Below are 18,409 nucleotides of genomic sequence, written 5' to 3' on the forward strand. Positions count from 1 at the left end.
AGATTGTCCCATTGCCCAAAAAAACAGCCAATGCCTTAGATGCCTTAGAATTTCCGCCAGCAAAAGTCCAATGTGAGCTTTTCATCGGAAATTCTGTCCGTGCGTAGGCTCCATCAGACTTTTGCTGTCGGAATTTCCGCCGGCAAAAGTTTGAGAGCTGGTTCTCAATTTTTCCGCCGAAAAAAATTCCTATCGGAAAATCCGTTCGTCTGTATGCAATTCCGAAGGGGGAAAAAAACATGCATGCTCAGAAACAATTTGACGCATGGTCAGAAGCATTGAACTTCTTTTTCTCGGCTCGTCGTAGTGTTGTACGTCACCACGTTCTTAACACTCAAAAGTTACGAGAACTTTTGTGCGTCCGTGTGTATGCAAGCCAAGCTTGAGCGGAATTCCGTCGGAAAAAACATCCAAGGCTTTTCCGACGGAAATTCCGCTCGTGTGTACAGGGCATAACAATTCAAGCTGGACCAATGTAACTGGATTTCAGCTTTAGATAAGTCTTAGCCCAATTTATATATATATTGTAGGGATTGCCAAAAGCAACATGTGATGTCAGATGATGTCTGGTTTCTCCAGGTCATTCTAGAGTTCCTTTTTCTGCATTTTGAAAATAATATTTATTTATTCATTTTTTTAATGCTGTTTAATTTTAGGATATTTGTATAGAAGGTTCAGGTGGCTAAAGCTTGATGGCTTTGCTTTTAAAGAAGTACGTTGAACATAATATGGTCTATTAATACTCCTCTGGTGCTCACTATGGCAGGTTTACAGATGGGCTATAAATGATCTGGTTGTTGTAAACTGATAAAAGCTGTACCCCTCCCCGGGTATCCTGCAGGGGCGGACTGACAACTCATGGGGCCCCCGGGCAATAGATGATTATGGGGCCCCCCGGGCTTACAGATGGCCACCATGCCAGGAGGCAGTGCAGAGGCAGGGCAGCTTAAATCTCAGGATTTTCACATCAAAAGCATGCCGGTTTCGGACATATCGGGGACAGATGTAAAAAAAAACTGATTTTTACATACTGTCCCTGGTTTTAATGAGCCTGGCAACCCTGATGTGCCCCCTAGTGGCATGGGGCACTCGGGCAGTGCCCGAGTGCCTCAATGGTCAGTCCGCCCCTGGTATCCTATATTACTGAACATATAAGCCTAAACCAGTCATGTTACATTGGCAAGGAGCTTTGCGTGATTGTGTTGTTGGGACTGGGCCTTGTAATGTTTAGTGTTTAAAATTGACTTATGGCTTAAAGCATACAGAGATCCAAAAATAAAAATGTAATAAATTGCAGCCTACCAGTCCTTATACTGTATGTGATGGCTGCATTTGTTTTAATTTTTTCAGTATTTTTCTTTTCTTTTATTTCCACTTGGTGATCCTGCCAGTAACACACTTCCTGTGCTGTGGTGACGACGCTCACTCACTACACTGTATTAGAGCTGCAAGATTAATCGGTAAGATCCGAATTCTTTTTCCCGTTCCCGATCTTCAAAACAGCATGTCACGATCTTTCTAACAAGTGCAGAGACTTCTCAGAGCTGGGGGAAAAAAATCCAGCAGCCTGACAAGTTTTATTACAACAGGAAAATAAGTAGAAACAAAGTATCTCTTTGTTCTTTTATCAAAGGAAAGAACTCCCACGTGTAGATGAAGGAAGTTTAAAGTGGTTGTTAACCCTAAAAAAAAAAAAAAAAAAAAACCCTGCAAGATAAAGGCATAATGAGCTAGTATGCATTGCTTACCTTGGATTGAAGCCCCCGCAGCAGTCCTCGCCCCTCCTGAGTCGACATCTCTCCCAGGGAATACTTCCAGGTAGGGATGAGCTCCGGCGTGTTCGCACAATCCACGTGCAGAGCCCGTTAGTAAGTCTGCACGGCGCTGCGCTAACCACAGGCAGTGAGACATTTCCCGATCTCTGCAGCCGAGCATCGGGATCAATGTCTCCCTGCCTGTGATTAGCGCAGCGCCTGGCGGGCTCTGCACGTGGACTGTGCGAACACGCCTGGACTTATCCCTACTTCCGGGTATCGCGGCTCCAGCGCTGTGATTGGCCGGAGCCGCGATGATGTCTCTCCCGTGTAAGAGCGGCCGGTATTGCCACATGGACTGAAGCAACAGCACATAGGTGCCATTGCTTCAGTTTGCCCCAGTGCGCCAATGACATCGGCACATGTAAGGGACATCTGCTAAATCGTTCAGGTTTAGAAGATATCCTGGGTAGCTACAGGTAAGCCTTAATATAGGTTTACATAGCATAAAGTGGTGGTAAAGGGTTTACAATCACTTTAACCATTTAAAGACGAAACCTTTTGTGACATTTGTTACTTGCAAGTAAAAATCACTATTTCTGGATGCAGGAGTCGCTGGCGTTTACGGGCAGCAGCCTGTACAAATCAATGGCAGGCTAACATGCCATGGCTGTATGCGTGTCCAAGCTTTTATATCAGTACAGGGATAAATAAGTGGCCCATGAGTTAGACCGTTGGCATTCAGGGCCGCCTCTGTTCACAAATACCTGTGACTCCCGGACACAGAAATACACTCCGCTGTACACTGCAGGGCTCTCTCTGGCCGTGTAAATGAAGCTTTAAATAGAGGCTTTTATTTGGGATTCCAGTGATTAGCTTTAAACTGGTGATGAAGATTTTTTTTTTTTACATTGGATTTTGAAATTATTGATCCATCCTAAACCGAGACTTCATTATGGATGGAGAACGTGCCGGGGGTCTGCTTTTGGCCTCTTGCACACCGCAGCTTGAAAAAGCTCAGTACAGCTTATTTTTTATGGAGCTAAAATCCAACCCAATAATTGTAATGTGCCTATACACACAGGCGCGTAAACGAGCCGCGCTTTTTTCAGTAATAAAAATCTGCAATTTTAATTTACGCCTCATGTGTATATTGTACAGAACGATGACGCAATAAAAAGTTTTTGCGAAAATGCGCAAAGGCATATACGTGCAAATGCATACAAAAAAAAAACGTCTGACTTTACATCTGAAAAAGTAGATGCTCAAACAGGAGTATCATGTGCAAGAGGACTTCATGTGCGGGAAGTGTCACTTCTCTTGCTGCAATCTCCATAATGATAAATCCAGCAGGGAGGGTGCGGAGCTCTGCTTCATTCTGGGAGTTGTAATTCAGACTTCTGCTATTTAGAGTGCAGGGCAAAGGTTTTCTTGCAAAAGAGAGTTTGCATATTTCTTTAGCCAAAAAACTTGAACTCCCTGCAGTTTGTCTCGGCGGGACTTTATTTCCGTTTTCACAAACCAAAAGGGAGCAAATGGGGGAAGTTCATTGTTGAGTTTTACATACCTGTAGTCATTTTAGAAATGATCAACAGAGAGCAGCACAGGGAAGTTATGGGGGTGAGGGCAGTATTTCCTATATGAAGCCGAGATCAAGAACATGGGGACATGATGAACTATCAGGAGGAACGTTCAAAACGAATCTTAGAAAGTATTTTGTACTGAAAGAGTAGTTGACACTTGGAATAGAATTCCAGCAGAGGTAGTGAGTCGGTCAATAGTAATGGATTTAGATATAGACAGGGATCTGTACTCAGACAAAAAAAAAAGTTAAATAAAAATCTGATGCAATGAAAAAAAGAATTGGAGCAAACTAAATGGACCACTTTGTTCTTTTTTTCTGCTGTCACTTTTCTGTGTTTCTGCTGTATGTGTGTGTGTATGTGGGGGGGCATTGTGGGGACACTTTTATTTAGTCACGGTTTATAACTTTTAGGCTGGATTCACACTTGTGCGGTGCGAATTCCAGCTCTGTTATCTCTGCAAAGAGATAAGAGAACTGTTCAGCAGATCATCTCCGTTTTAGCTGCGAATTTGGAGACCTGGGAGAGGGGAGGGGGAGGGGGGAAGTGTATTGAGGAGAAGGAGAGAAATCATGATGAGAGCTGAACACATCTGCAAATCAGATGCGTGCCCATAGAAGATAATGGGCCTGAATTGGCACCTGAGCTGCACCGCAATGCCTAGAAAACGCACACGTTTTTTGGGCAATGCGCAGTGCGAATGCATCGCACATATGTTATCCAGCCTCATTAAAATCAATGTATTTTATGTTATGCCAATTGGATGCAGTTTAAGCCGCAACCAATTCGCATAGGTGGGAACCCGGCCTTATAGTTATTACAATTTTACTTTAAGGGCTCATTCACATGGCTGTCCTACAAGCAAGAACACACAACCTTTGTAAAATATTCCCTGGAAGCTTCAGCTGCTGCATACAGTCCCCTATAGAAGACAATTACAGGATGCGGCTTTACGCAGGTATATGTTCTTGCTCACTGTACGGCCCCCTTGTCATGCTCGAGTCCTAAAGTGATAATAGACCCTATCTTGCTTTCTTTTTTTTTTTTTTTTTTCTATTTAAAGGGGTTGTAAAAGTTATTTTTTTTTTTAAAATAACAAACATGTCATACTTGCCTCTACTGTGCAGTTCGTTTTGCACAGAGTGGCCCCGATCCTCCTGTTCTGGGGTCCCTCAGCAGCTGTCTCGGCTCCTCCCCACAAGAGCTAACCCCCATTCTGGGAAGCGCTCTCCCAAGGGGGTTAGCTTGCAGGCACGCTCCCGTGATACAGTGTATCACTCGGCCCCGCCCCCGGCACGCTGCATAATTGATTAGATTGACAGCAGCGGGAGCCAATGGCTGCACTGCTATCAATCTCCAACAAAGAGCCAAGAAGACGGGCGAGTAGCCAGCGTGTTCATGATGCAGGACTTTTGAGGGCTCAGGTAAGTAAACCGGGGGGGCTTTATAAGCATCGGATGTTTTCTCACTTTAATGCATAGGATGAATTAAGGTGAAAAGACACGAAGCCTTACAACCCCTTTTAGAAGCTGAAGGTAGGACTTGCATTACGTTCTGCTTTTTTTTTTTATTTATTTTTTATATATATCCTCCCTTATGACTCGGTCCCCTGAACAATGGCCACAATTTCTGTAGTATGGGTGGCTCCTTAGCTTGCAGGGTCCTGTAGAACGCAGCTGGAACCCCCCATACATGTGCGCTCACAGAATACCTACAGCTGCTGCCCATTGTGGACCAGCACAGGCAGCCCAGAGTAGTAGAAACGGGTACATCATGATGGGGGTGTGAATGCGTGACAGCACCAGGAATGATGGGACATGTAGTCCCAAGAACGGTAAACAGGAGACTTTGTATATTCAAGATGCACACTTCCAATCCCAACCAAAGTTTGGGGAAGCTGTGACCATAAAATATAAGTGTGTAATGAGGCCTTTATATGATTATTGATTGTCCAGTGATTGATGGTCGAGGGATGTATTTGTTATAAAGTGTTGAGGCTTTAGTACCACTCAAAGTACTTGGAACTACTTGGTTACTTGACTTTTCCATCAGGTGGGCTCGGTTATATTTGGAAAGTGATGTCATCGGGCGTCTGTGGCGTTGCCGGTTTGAGTTATATTTAGAGACTGGCGTGAGTGGCAGTGTTCCCAGACTGGGGTCTTTTCAATGTAGGGAAGCCCAGATGTGTAACGTTTGTCATACATTGGGTCCCCCCCCCACCTACAATCAATGTGTAAGGAGCCTGGAAAGGAAAATCCACTTTGTATATTAGATCATTTTATTAATCGCAGGTGGTCCTTGTGCTACATGCATTAGTCTCTACAAATCATTGCATGTCATGGTTTCAAGAGTTTATAATGCTCCTATCTTGGCACATTAGGTAGCTTTGCAGCACTAAAGTTCTGGGCTCAGTTCCCACCATATGAATAGAATTGGTACATTCTCTCTGCATTTGTGGATTTCCCCTTAAAAGCCCGGCATTAAACCTGTGTGCATTACACCTGAATGCCAGGAAAATCATGAAATACACAGGTGAGAAAACTTTGAAGGTAAGCTGCTTTAGAAACCAAAAGAATTTGTAATTCTGTCCATCCAGTTCTGAGATATATACAGCACAGCCAGGTGGATGACACCATTGCGGTAAAGGCTGTGTTGCCCTCTGAAGAACAATCTGCGGCAGATCACCCTTCAGGGGGCGTTTGACATGCAGTGAGGAGGTGTTATGTCACCTCCTCACCGTCTGATTTAACACCTAAAAAAGACCTGCACTCTGTCACATTCATGTTGCGGCACTGCCTGTCAAGTGCATCGGCGGGGATACATTTTACTGCGTTGACTTGCAAAGCACTGCAGCCGCTGCATATATTCACCCCCACCCGCTGCCTTTTCCACTTTAGTAGGAGCAGTTGGGGGGACTAAAAAAGCCGCTCAGCTATGTGTTTTTACCACCCCTCAACACAAGTGTAAATAAGCCCTAAAAGTGGCCCTTTGCCATGTAAGAAATGCAAACAAAGCTATCCTGTAATAGAATGTTGAATACCAACGTCCAATGGCCATCAAGTCCCTTCTTCATTCTCTTGCAGAGATGGTGCCACCACTGCTACCTTGTCACTTCTGGGTTGTGCGTGGGCCCTTGGTGTCCTGGAGTACAATGCAGGGCTATTAGTTCTGCGCTGTACGTCATGCGACCGCCGGATGGAATGCCTTCCAGAAAAGGCTTTGGTGGAAAGGTTGCACAGATGAAGGGAACCTGCTAAAGCAAGAAATAAGGTAAGTATTGCACATTATACCTCTACCCCTAGACTAAGGCCCCTTTCACACTGGGGCGGGAGGTGCGCTGACGGTATAGCGGCGCTATACCGTCGGAGTTGCGCAAGTATTCGGCCACTAGCGGTGCAGTTTTAACCCCCACTAGCGGCCGAAAAGGTAAATATCGCTGGCAATGTGCCTCTGCAGAGGCGGATTGCCGGCGGTATTACCGCGGTTACCATTCCTTCCCACTGAAAGCAAAGGGAAAACACACCGCTCCAAAGATGCTGCTAGCAGGACTTTTGGAGCGGTCCTGCTAGCGCACCGCACCAGTGTGAAAGCCCTCGGGGGTTTCACACTGAGGCTGCAGGGCAGGAGTTTTTCAGGCGGTTTTTAGGCGCTATTTTTAGCACTAAAACCCCTGAAAAACTCCTCAGTGTGAAAGCGGTCTTAACGAGTAATAAAGCTTAGCAGTATAGTGGTGGTCACCAACCCCGTCCTCAGGGCCCAACTAACAGGCCAGGTTTGTAAGATAACTAAAATACATGACAGGTGATATCATTTGCTGCTCAGTGATTGCAGTATTCTATTCTGCATCTCCCCAAGGTTGAGGGAGTACAGGGAGGGGGTTACACACTGCAAGAATGACGTCTTTTTATTTTTCTTATCCAGAGTTTAGGCTTTAAATTTGCTTAGGTTGTGTATGGGGCTTTTATGACCGTGGCGGAGGCATTACAGTATAAAGCTCAAAACCTATTACTCAGTCAGAATTTGCTTTGCTGAAGTCGGACTGATAAAAGATGAACTTTGTTTGCTCTGAGTAACCATACTTTGCACTCTTTTAGTGAATAGGCCTGTTTTAGGTAATGCAATTCTTTCCTGAATGAGATGCTGGCCTGACCGTATAGAATGACATTTAAAGCTTGGTAGTTCTACTTTATCTAGACACCATCGCGTTTTCGCGGCTCACCTTTCCTAAACATCTCCGACTGACACAGGAGCACCAGGATTCTTATCTGTCAGTGATGTAGAACTTTATCTGCTGAATACTGGCAAATAATGCATTCCTTGTTACACGCTGTTATAACTGACTTTCTACTAAGGGCCTTGAACACAAGGCTGTGTATGAGTAGTGCGTCCCTCTCGGCTTTTTAGTTAACCTGGGTAGGACGGCTTCAGTGTCCATCCCTGTTGCAGGCATTCTATCAGTCTATGGCAGGCTTTTCTTTTTTTCTTTTTCTTTTTTAGGGGTGGTGGGGGAGTGGATTCTCAGTGTGTTTGTTTTTATTTTCTTTTTTTTATTTACATTTTTTATTATTTAAAAAAAAGAATGCAATGCATACTAGCCCATTATGCTTTTCATTTGCAGGCTGCAGCAGCGGGCTAAAGAGGAAGTAAAACCCATGAGGGTTTACTACTTCTTTAATGCAGCTCAGTTATTATTACACCATTACGCTTATTTTGAAAGCAAACAGGATTAGTACCCAAATTTAGCTTGCTATTTGCTTCTTGCAGTCCCTCTACAGCTCTCAAAGAGGGGGAAGGAGATGGTCCGATGCATTGTGGTAAAAAAAAAAAAGCATGGAGAGCGTGAGAAATTAGTGAATTAGGGCTTGTTCACACTTGACAATTTCTAACGCTCAACAAACTCTCCTATAGCGTTTGTATGGCGTCAGACAGGTGTCAATGAGCTTTAGTTTGGCCATTAGACGGGCATTTTTACAAGCATTCATGGGGAGTTAAAAATGCTCTGCAAACGCCCTATTGGCAGTTTTGAAGCGATTGACGAGCGTTAAACCTGCTCCACAAGCGCCTACTACATTACAGTAAATGAATGAATGTTTATGCCCCGCAACCACTCCACAACTGCCTGCCAGAGCATTTGCAAGGTGTTGCCATAGATTTGAATGGGAGGCGTTGAAAGGCTTCAAATGCCTCCTGACTCAACATGAGGCTTCAATTTTGAAGCGACGCAAACGCTTAGTGTGAACAGCACTATGTGCTGTCTATTGTATCGTGTGCATAGGCATTTTAATGCCTCTCAGATGCCTGCTCTCAATGCCAGTGTGTACTCCGCCTTAGCGTGCTTCACTTCCTTTCACTGCCCAGTCACTGTCTGGGGCTTGGGAGGAGGCCAGTAAGTGAAAGTGAAACTGCAGCAGAGAAAGATCAGACCCCTCCGTTACCTGACAGGTCTGCTCAGTGGCAAAGTTGAGCAAATCTTGGTACTGGATGGACAGAAACACAGATCCCTTTGACAGACAAACAGCTCATTAATACAGGGCTCGACAAAATCCGGGCGCCCGGTCGCAATTGCAACTAAAATTGGCGACCTGGCGCCCGGGGAAGCTTAGGCCTGCAGAAAGCCCCATCCTGTGTCTCCGTGCTCCCCCGCCACGCCGGCCGGTAATTGAGGCCGCGGCCTTCTGCAGGCCTAAGCTTCCTTCTGTGATGTGGTGGCTGTTGGCATGACAAGTAAACCAGCAATCCAGCACTTCTAATGGAGCTTTCCCAGTGTTTTCACTGCCATTGCCTTCCCTCTAATTAGAGCCACAAACATTTTATATATATTTTTTATTCTAACACCCTAGAGAATAAAATGGCGGTCGTTGCAATACTTTCTGTCACACCGTATTTGTGCAGCGGTCTTACAAGCGCACTTTTTTGGGGAAAAATACAATTTTTAACCACTTCTTACTGGGCACTTAAACCCCCTTTGTGCCCAGACCAATTTTCAGCTTTCATCGCTGACCCATTTTGAATGACAATTGCACGGTCATACAATGCTGTACCCAAATTATATTTTTATCATTTTTTTTACCACAAATAGAGCTTTCTTTTGGTGGTATTTGATCACCTCTGTGGTTTTTATTTTTTGCGCTATATACAATAAAAGACAGAAAATTGAAAAAAAAAAAAACACAATTTTTTACTTTTTGTTATAATATCCCAATTTTTTAAAAAAAAAAATTAAAAAAAAATCTCGGTTTAGGCCAAAACGTATTCTTCTACGTATTTTTGTTAAAAAAATCGCAATAAGCGTATATTGATTGGTTTGCGCAAAAGTTAAATCGCCTACAAAATAGGGGATAGATTGCGATATTGCGGCGGACATATCGGACACCTTTGATTTATACAGCGATCAGTGCTATAAAAATGCACTAATTACTGTATAAATGTGACTGGCAGGGAAGGGGGTAACACTAGGGGGTGAGGAAGGGGTTAAATGTATTCCCTGGGTGTGTTCTAACTGTGTGTGGAGGGGACTGACTGGGGGAGGTGACCGATGCTGTGTCCCTATGTAGAAGGGACACAGCATCGGTCTCCTCTCTCCCTGACAGTACGTGGAGCTCTGTGTTTACACACAGAGCTCCTCGTCCCTGCTGTCACCGCCGATCGCGGGTACCTGGCGGACATCGCGACCACCAGGCACGCGCATCGGCTTACCAGCGATGCGCTGGGCACAGTGTTCCCTGCTGCGCACCCCGGGAATGTAAATAACAGGACGTCCACCCGGCACTTGAGAGCCACGCTGTGGACGTCTTTCGTCTATAGCGCGGGTCTCAAGTGGTTAATTAAAAAATAAGACAACAGTAAAGTTAGCCCAATTTTTTTTTATATTATGAAAGATAATGTTACGCCGAGTAAATTGAAACCCAACATGTCACGCTTTAAAATTGCGTCCGCTCGTGGAATGGCGACAAACTTTTACCCTTTAAAATCTCCATAGGCAACGTTTAAAAAACTCTACAGGTTGCATGTTTTGAGTTACAGAGGAGGTCTAGGGCTAGAATTATTGCTCTCGCTCTACCAATCGCGGCGATACCTCACGTGTGGTTTGAATACCGTTTACATATGCGGGCGCTACTCACGTAAGCGTTCGCTTCTGCGTGCCAGTTTGGCGGGACTGGGCGCGTTTTCTGGCTCCTAACTTTTTTAGCTGGCTCCTAGATTCCAAGCGAATTTGTCAAACCCTGGTAATAATATATTATTTATGTGTATTTAGCAGATTGTCTCCTAAAAGCAGTTCTAATGTTAGTGTGCTTCTTTGTAATGAATTGTAATGGTTAGTTATATGTCTACATAATCATTACTAACAGTTTTCAGTGGGGGGGGGTGCATACCTGATTGGATTGATGTTCCTGCAATGAAGTAGAAATGATTGGTGATCAGAGGGGGGCTGGCGGCACCCCCTGTGTGTTGGCAGTCCCAGGCGGCAATGTCCATCATCTGCTAGACTGGAAGGAAGCTCTCTGCAGCCTCGGATTGTCACTGCACAATAACATTGTTTCTTTATTTTGTGTTCTTGTTTCAAAGCAGCAGGAAGGGTGGTGTAAGTGCAGCAATGCTTGGAATGGCTTTGATTCCAGCCTTGGTGGAGTAGACTGCTCTTATGAGTGTCTCTCTAGGCCAAATCCAGACACCGTCCAAGTAAGCTTTTGGACCGCCAAACAAATTTTGGCAAATTACATGTGTATTTTATAACTTTTTGTGTATTTCTTCCTGCTTAGGATCTGCAAAGTGATTCAGTGTGAAAGGACTCGTGTACTTGTGGAGTAGCTTCCTGCAATAAGGACCGGTCACTGCTGCTCTCTGTCTTTGTGCAGGGTGACTGGTCTTGGCTCCACCCCTCCTGTAGTGCAGGGTTTGACAAATTTGCTTGGAATCTAGGAGCCAGCTAAAAAAGTTAGGAGCCAGAAAACGCACACGAGCTTGCGCGCAGAAGCGAACACATACGTGAGCAGCGCCCGCATATGTAAACGGTGTTCAAACCACACATGTGAGGTATCGCCGCGATTGGTAGAGCGAGAGCAATAATTCTAGCTCTAGTCCTCCTCTGTAACTCAAAACATGCAACCTGTAGATTTTTTTAAACGTCGCCTATGAAGATTTTAAAGGGTAAAAGTTTGTTGGCATTCCACGAGCGGACGCAATTTTGAAGCGTGACATGTTGGGTATGAATTTACTCGGTGTAACATTTCATTATCTTTCATAATATAAAAAAAAAATGGGGATAACTTTACTGTTGTCTTATTTTTTAATTAAAAAAAGTGTAATTTTTTCCCAAAAAAGTGCGCTTGTAAGACCTGCTGCGCAAATACGGCGTGACAGAAATTATTGCAACGATCGCCATTTTATTCTTTAGGGTGTTAGAATAAAAAAGATATATAATGTTTGGGGGTTCTAATTAGAGGAAAGAAGATGGCAGTGAAAAATAGTAAAAAATTACATTAGAATTGCTGTTTAACTTGTAATGCTTAACTTGTAATACCAACAGCCACCACCAGATGGCGCCAGCTCAAAAAAAACAAAAAAACAGCACATCGATAATGTCACTCTTGTTGTTACATTGTAATATCTTGGTTTGCAAAGGAATATGGTGCACACAACATGGATTTATATACTGTGGCTGCCGAGGAACATATTTAAATGAAAGTTGTATGCGTGACATTCAGCTTTAAACTGTGATGGCCCAAGTTGTTTGTGTTATGTGGAGTCTGATTGCTTATATGTTAAAGCCAACAAAACATCTAATGCAGAGGTCTCAAACTGGCGGCCCTCCAGCTGTTGTGAAACTACAAGTCCCATCAGGTCGTGCTTGGATATTTTTGGATAGAAAATGTTGCCTGTGAGGTTTGTTCTCGGGTATCCACAAAAACAGACACGACAAACGCAGTGCCAACACAAAATAATAATTGTTTTAGGCCTGGTTCACACCTATGCGTTTTTCAGTGCGTTGTAAGTTTTGCAAAAACACACTAAAGTCCATATACATGGTTTCCTATCACGTTCACATCTCTGCCTTTTTCACTGGTGTGTTTTTTGGAAAGGGTCAAGGATTTTTTATTTTTTTTTCCACAACAGGTTGCGTTTTTGGTTTCATAGACTTCACTGGAAGCGCATCAAAAATGCAATGACTGCATTTTTGATGTTTTTTCCTGCAAGACAATGGGCAGGGTGGTTTGGGAGCCGTGTATAGACCCCTCCCTCACCACCCCAAAGATGCTGCTTGCAAGACTTTTTTTTTTTCCGTCGTGCAAGTGCACCGTGGCAGGGGAGGGGCGATTCTTAGGGCTAAAATACCTCCAGTTTGAAAGGGGTCTTGGCAGTTTCTACTGAGCTTGGTAAACAAAATTTAAGCTGTGTTCAGTCATCTAAGGCAGTGGTTCTCAACCTCAGTCCTCAAGTACCCCCAAAGTGACATGTTTTCAGGTTTTCCTTTACTTTGCACAGCTACTTTAAATATTGATGACATGGTATTGATGAGAGCTATTTTATCGAAGGGAAGTTCCCAAATAGGGATGAGCTCCGGCGTGTTCGCACAGTCCACGTGCAGAGCCCGCCAGGAAGTCTGCATGGCGCTGCACTAATCACAGGCAGGTAAACATATTCCCGATGCGCGGCTGCAGAGATCGGGAAATATCTCCCTGCCTGTAGTTAGCGCAGCGCCATGCAGACTTCCTGGCGGGCTCTGCACGTGAACTGTGCGAACACGCCGGAGCTCATCCCTATTTCCAAATCATGGCCTATTGCAGGTACTTGAGGACTGAGGTTGAGAACCACTGATCTAAGGCCTTGTTCACACAGGCATACTTCAGTGCTCTTTTAAGATCTGTATATGTCTGCATTCATGTCAGTTGGGATGCAGTGGCTTTACGGACACAGACACTTTTTACAATTTGACAGCCTTGTGTGTGTGCATGAGGGTTCCGAACACAGACCGTGTGCGTTTTGGGATCCGCAACTGCATGGATGAGCAGCCGCTGCATCCCAATTGACATAAATGGGACCGCCTGCTCAGAACATCCTTGCATCGCAAACCACAATTTAATTTCCATTGCACATGAGTGGCCTGACCACGGTAATCAGGGCTCAGCAGCCATGATTATCGTGTTCAAGACACAGGAAGTGGCAGGGTCCGCCAGTTTTTTTACAGCTTAGAGAGGAACAGGTTAGACAGCACAAGCTATAGGGGAACAGGATATCACTTTTTTTGCAGGTTAAAGTGGGAGATTCATCCACCTGTGCAGTTTAGTGTGGATGGAGGAATCTGTTTACATGTTTTTAGGCCAGCTTGCAGCTAAACATAATAAATCTTTGTATGGACATTTTAATTTCTTGTGACCGAGCATGCTTACTGCGCGTTGACTGAGCTTTTGATTGGGAACAAGTTCCTGATCATGTGACCATTGCAAGAGTCAGTCACATGGTAACGAAGCCATGGAAACTCCCAGGCATTAAAGCCCAATTAATGTATTAAGAGGTAAGTATTACACCATATTCCCCTTCCCCTGGAGTTAGATTAGGGCTGGGTTGATGTATCTGCGACCGCGGGTTAATGCCTGAGGTCCAGTGCGTGTCTGTTCATTGGTTCAGGTGTAAATCGGGTCCAAATTTTTGCCTGAATTAGCACCTGAACCCTAAGGTCCCTGAAAATCCACTGTTGGTTCCCGCATCGCATATTTCCCGGCGGGAGTTCACACTGTCCTATGCAAACTGCTGGGAGTGTCAATTAAAAGTTAATGACACCCCCAAAACAGTTCATGCGATCTGCAAATTCAGACAGGAATCGGATCGCATGGGTAATAAACACTCATGCGATCCGATTCTGCTGCATACCAAAAAAAAGGGTCCTGTTAGTTTGGTCCAAATGTGGTGCAAAGTCAGCCGTACTGTCTAAATGGCTGAATTTGCAGTGCACGAATATCGCATGTGATTTGCACTCCACTCCAGTGCAGTGTGAACCAGCCCTAACATGCACAGGACCCTTTTTCGATCCAGACCGCGGCCGCCCTGGACATGTGTGAACCGGCTCCATTGAGAACCGATCACACTCGCATGTCATGTGAATTGGATGTGGAGGAAAAAGCTGCATCCAATTCGCATGTGTGTGATTTCAGGCAGCCTTGTTTTCTTGGGAGCTTTGCGGCAGCTCATTCATTTTAAATAGCCTTGTTTTTTTAATGTATATTACTCTAGAAATCATACCGACCCCAACATCAGCTTTGCAGGGAGAAGATTATGAACTTGGCTTGTAATCCCGTACACACGATCCGAAAAGCAGACCACTTTTTTCGTTTACTAGTCGCAAGTAGAAATTGAATAGGTTACTAAAGTCGTGAAAATTCTCGTACGACAGGAAAAAAAAAAAAAAAAATCGGAAGTGATGTCATGTGTTGTAATTATTATTATAATACAGGATTTATATAGCGCCAACAGTTTGCGCAGCGCTTTACATCAGGGAAGACAGTACAGTCACAATACAGGAGGGATCAGAGGGCCCTGCTCGTTAGAGCTTACAATCTAGAAGATGTATTTTCAGAGGATAACTGTACTGACTAAATGGAAATCATACCCTCTGGTATCGCGTACAACTAAAATATTGGTGCTTGTCCAATCTAATTTTGGATGAATTGTCATGATCGGCTCTTGAAAGCTCTGTACTAACAATCAGATTATCGTTCGATGCGTCAAAAGCGATATTTGTTGTCAGATTTTCGGATCTTGTGTACCGGCCATTGGTAAATAAAGTGCAGGTGGTGCTGGGATATACAGGTTACATATTACCAGGATGAGCAGCTTGTATGTAAGGTGCAATACCCTGCAGCATTGTAAAGTTCTATAGCAGGAATACTCTGCAGCTGGAGAAAGCGCTCTTTGTTGCTATTTTTAGCTGAGAAAAGCTTTTCTAAAGTCGGGCCGGTCGCTGATCTCATGGAAAACGATTGCTGACAACAGGGAGAGCAGTGATTCAGCCATGCAGTGAAGGTGTTGAATAGTAGCGGCTATTCTCCCTCCCATCCCTCCAGGTCTGTGTCTGGCTATATTTTGCTGCACAGTATTTATAGCAGGTGGGGTGTGTCCCTCCCTGCCTGGCATCGCCTCCCCCGCCCTCCCGCTTCCTGCCTCTCTCCATTAACCCCCTCCTGGCCTGTCCCTCTCCATGGATTGCCAGCGTGTGCGTCACTGTGCCATGCTGTGCCTCTAAACACACAACTGTGCTCTGTTGTCACTGCTGTCAGCTCACTCCCCTCTATGAGCTGCTTGAGCCTTTCATCAGGAGTCCTTGTATAGTACAGCAGATCCAACTCTCAATGCTCCCACCCAGGAACAAGTGATGTAATTAAGTATAATTGACCCTGAAATGAAGATCTGATGGTGTCTGGGGAGTAGAGAGAGGGAGAGCTTTCAATCTGGAGCGGTTTGTGAAGCTGCTTAGATTGAGCATGAGCATCAGGCGCACTGGCTCTTATAAAGTCAACAAGTAAGATGGCGTCCGTCCTTGTCCCATGTAAATTGAAGTATAGATGTGTTGGGGCACATGGGATTTGTTTTACATGGAAACTGCAGCTTACAAATCCCCAGCTGAGCTGAGTACATGGCCAGGGATCTGGTCAGACGTGCGATCCTCACATCCAGCAACATTGCCAATGTCTTATGTGGCCATGATTTATGTGGGATGTAGGTGATCACATGTACCATGAGGTCTAAAGCTGGCCATACATTATACAATTTTCTTATTCAATTTCCTATGTAAAACGATGTAGTGTAAGGCTGGATTCACACCTATGGCATTTGTTGTGATTTTTGCATTGTGCAGATTTGCACTACAGAACGTGTTCCTTAGGAAACCATGGTAAATGGACTGTAGTGCAAAAATCACAAAAAAATACATAGGTGTGAATCCAGGGGCTGCCTGATTGCATAAAAATTGAGGCTCCATGCACACAAGCTAAAATGCTCCTAGCAGCAGTTTTTGAGCATTTTTTTTCTATAGAAATAGTGTTATCCTATGGGGGGAATTTACTATAACTGGAGAGTGAAAAACCTCATGCAGTTCTGCATAGAAAGCAATCGGCTTCCAGGTTTTATTGTCAAAGCTTAATTGAACGAGCTGAAGTTAGAAGCTGATTGGCTGCCATGCACAGCTGCACCAGATTCTGAGCGTTCCCGTTGTAGTAAATCTCCCCCATTGTGTCTATGCACGCCTTTATACTCTTAAGCCCCATACACACGGTCACACTTTTTGCCAACCAACTTCAAAATCGTCAACTTTTCTAATTTGTGTGTACGCTCCATCGGACCAACTTTTTCGGGTTTCATCCGACAAAAAGTTGGGTCTGCAAACGGACCAACTTTTCGGCAGCTAATTCAGGCACGGTGCCTTGTCTGACCGTGTGTACAGCAAGCCAACCAACTTTTGGACAAAGTGCAAATACGCATGCTCAGAACCAATGTTAAAATCAACCAACAATAGCAGAAGGTAACCAAAGGGTGGCGGTAAAGAGCAGAATAACCACGTGATGTTGGGTAATTTTTAGAAAAGTTTGCAGAAAAGTCTGAGCGTGTGTATGCTATGGGTGTGACCGGACAAATCAATTAAGACAAAAATCCAAGGAAAGTTTGTTGGATGTGTGACTGTGTATATGAGCCTTTAGGCTCCATTCACACTAATGCGTTTTTTGATGCCTTTTGCTGGAACATGTTCACATCAATGCTTTTTTGTGCCTCTGCGTTTTTGGAAAGGGTCGGGGACTTTTTTCCCCGCAAAAAGCAGCGTTTTGCATGTAATAGAATTCAATGGACCCGCAAGTACCGCAATTTTGCAGCGGTTTGCGTTTTTTTTAACCTGGTTGTTAAAAGGAGATGTAAAAAAATTTAAAATGGCCAGCTAAAAAAAAAAAAAAAAACGCATGTCGAAAAACGCAGCAAGCACCGCAAAAAGCACTGCAAAAACGCTCAAAAGCAACATGCGTAGGTGTGAATCGAGCTTAATGGCCAGTTCACACCAGACGCAGTTGCGTGTGCTTCTTTTCTGCACAAAATGCATGCACAGTGTTTCACATGTATTCCAATGGCTCTAGTTCACACCATGCAGTCAGTTTCTGCACCAGAAACTGACTGCATGGTGAGAACTAGAGCCATTGGAATACATGGAAAACACTGTGCATGCATTTTTAGTGCAGAAAAAATGCACACAAAATTGAACGGAACTGCGTCTGGTGTGAACTGGCCCTAAAAGCGTTTTTTTTTTTTTATGTCCACTGAACGATTTATCGGTCATTACATGATGGCACATGATGTGAGATAGTGCTATCATGTAATGACCGATAAATCATTCAGTGGAGATAAATAAAATAAAAAATTGGTTCGTTTTTTTACATATACCTAGTGCAGAAAGTGTGTATGGCCAGCATTCGTGACGGATGGCGAGGGCTGGGTCAGGATTGGCTAATAGCCGTGGGACCTTTTTTTTTGTTTTGTTTTTTTTTTGCGATTTTTGGGAACGATTTGCCAGCAGAAAAAAAAAGAATGGCAACAGGCATTTCCAGATGAGTAAAACATTTTTTCTTTTTTAGGTCTAATGAGCACAATAATGAAGAACATTTTGGGATGGAAACTCCACTTTAAATAACTTACATTTCTGTTTTGGACATTAGATTTGCTTTTTTTTTACAGAGATTTGTTTTTTTAACCCTTCATGGTATCTCTGTGCTGCTGATTGCCTGTAACTTCTTTGCAGACACTTCTTGTCTATATGTATGTACACCAGTGATTACTGCATGGGTTTCCTAATGGTGACAGCAGTGGGCTATGGATGCCAAATGTGTGTTTAAACATTCATTTTTAGTCTCCATTGGAAGTCCATGTCACAGAATGACAACGCAGAATCACAGTTGAAACGCATGGGCCGTACAATGTCGCCCTGTAACTGGAAGGCCCTAAACCAGAACCATAATGTCGGGGTCACCAGATATTATTTCAGTGGAAGCTGAAGATCTAAAAACATTGAAAATGACTTTGATGTTGAATTAACATAAT

At 44.1% G+C, this 18,409-nt stretch overlaps 1 protein-coding gene across 2 annotated transcripts in view; it reads left to right on the forward strand.

Annotated features, from left to right (window-relative positions):
* The window catches only part of MOB2 (MOB kinase activator 2), a 79,534-nt gene that overhangs the window by 10,253 nt on the left and 50,872 nt on the right, over window positions 1–18,409 (forward strand). Inside the window, exon 1 of one of the 2 annotated variants that reach the window (XM_040328493.1) lies at window positions 15,634–15,851. The exons of the other annotated variant lie outside the window; for it this stretch is intronic. Coding sequence (XP_040184427.1) covers window positions 15,814–15,851 — 38 coding nt within the window. The 5' untranslated portion in view covers window positions 15,634–15,813. Of the gene's footprint in view, window positions 1–15,633; window positions 15,852–18,409 lie in introns of those variants that run through there. 2 annotated transcript variants of the gene reach the window in all.

This window comes from Rana temporaria, chromosome 11, assembly GCF_905171775.1.
Source record: "Rana temporaria chromosome 11, aRanTem1.1, whole genome shotgun sequence".
NCBI lineage: Eukaryota > Metazoa > Chordata > Amphibia > Anura > Ranidae > Rana > Rana temporaria.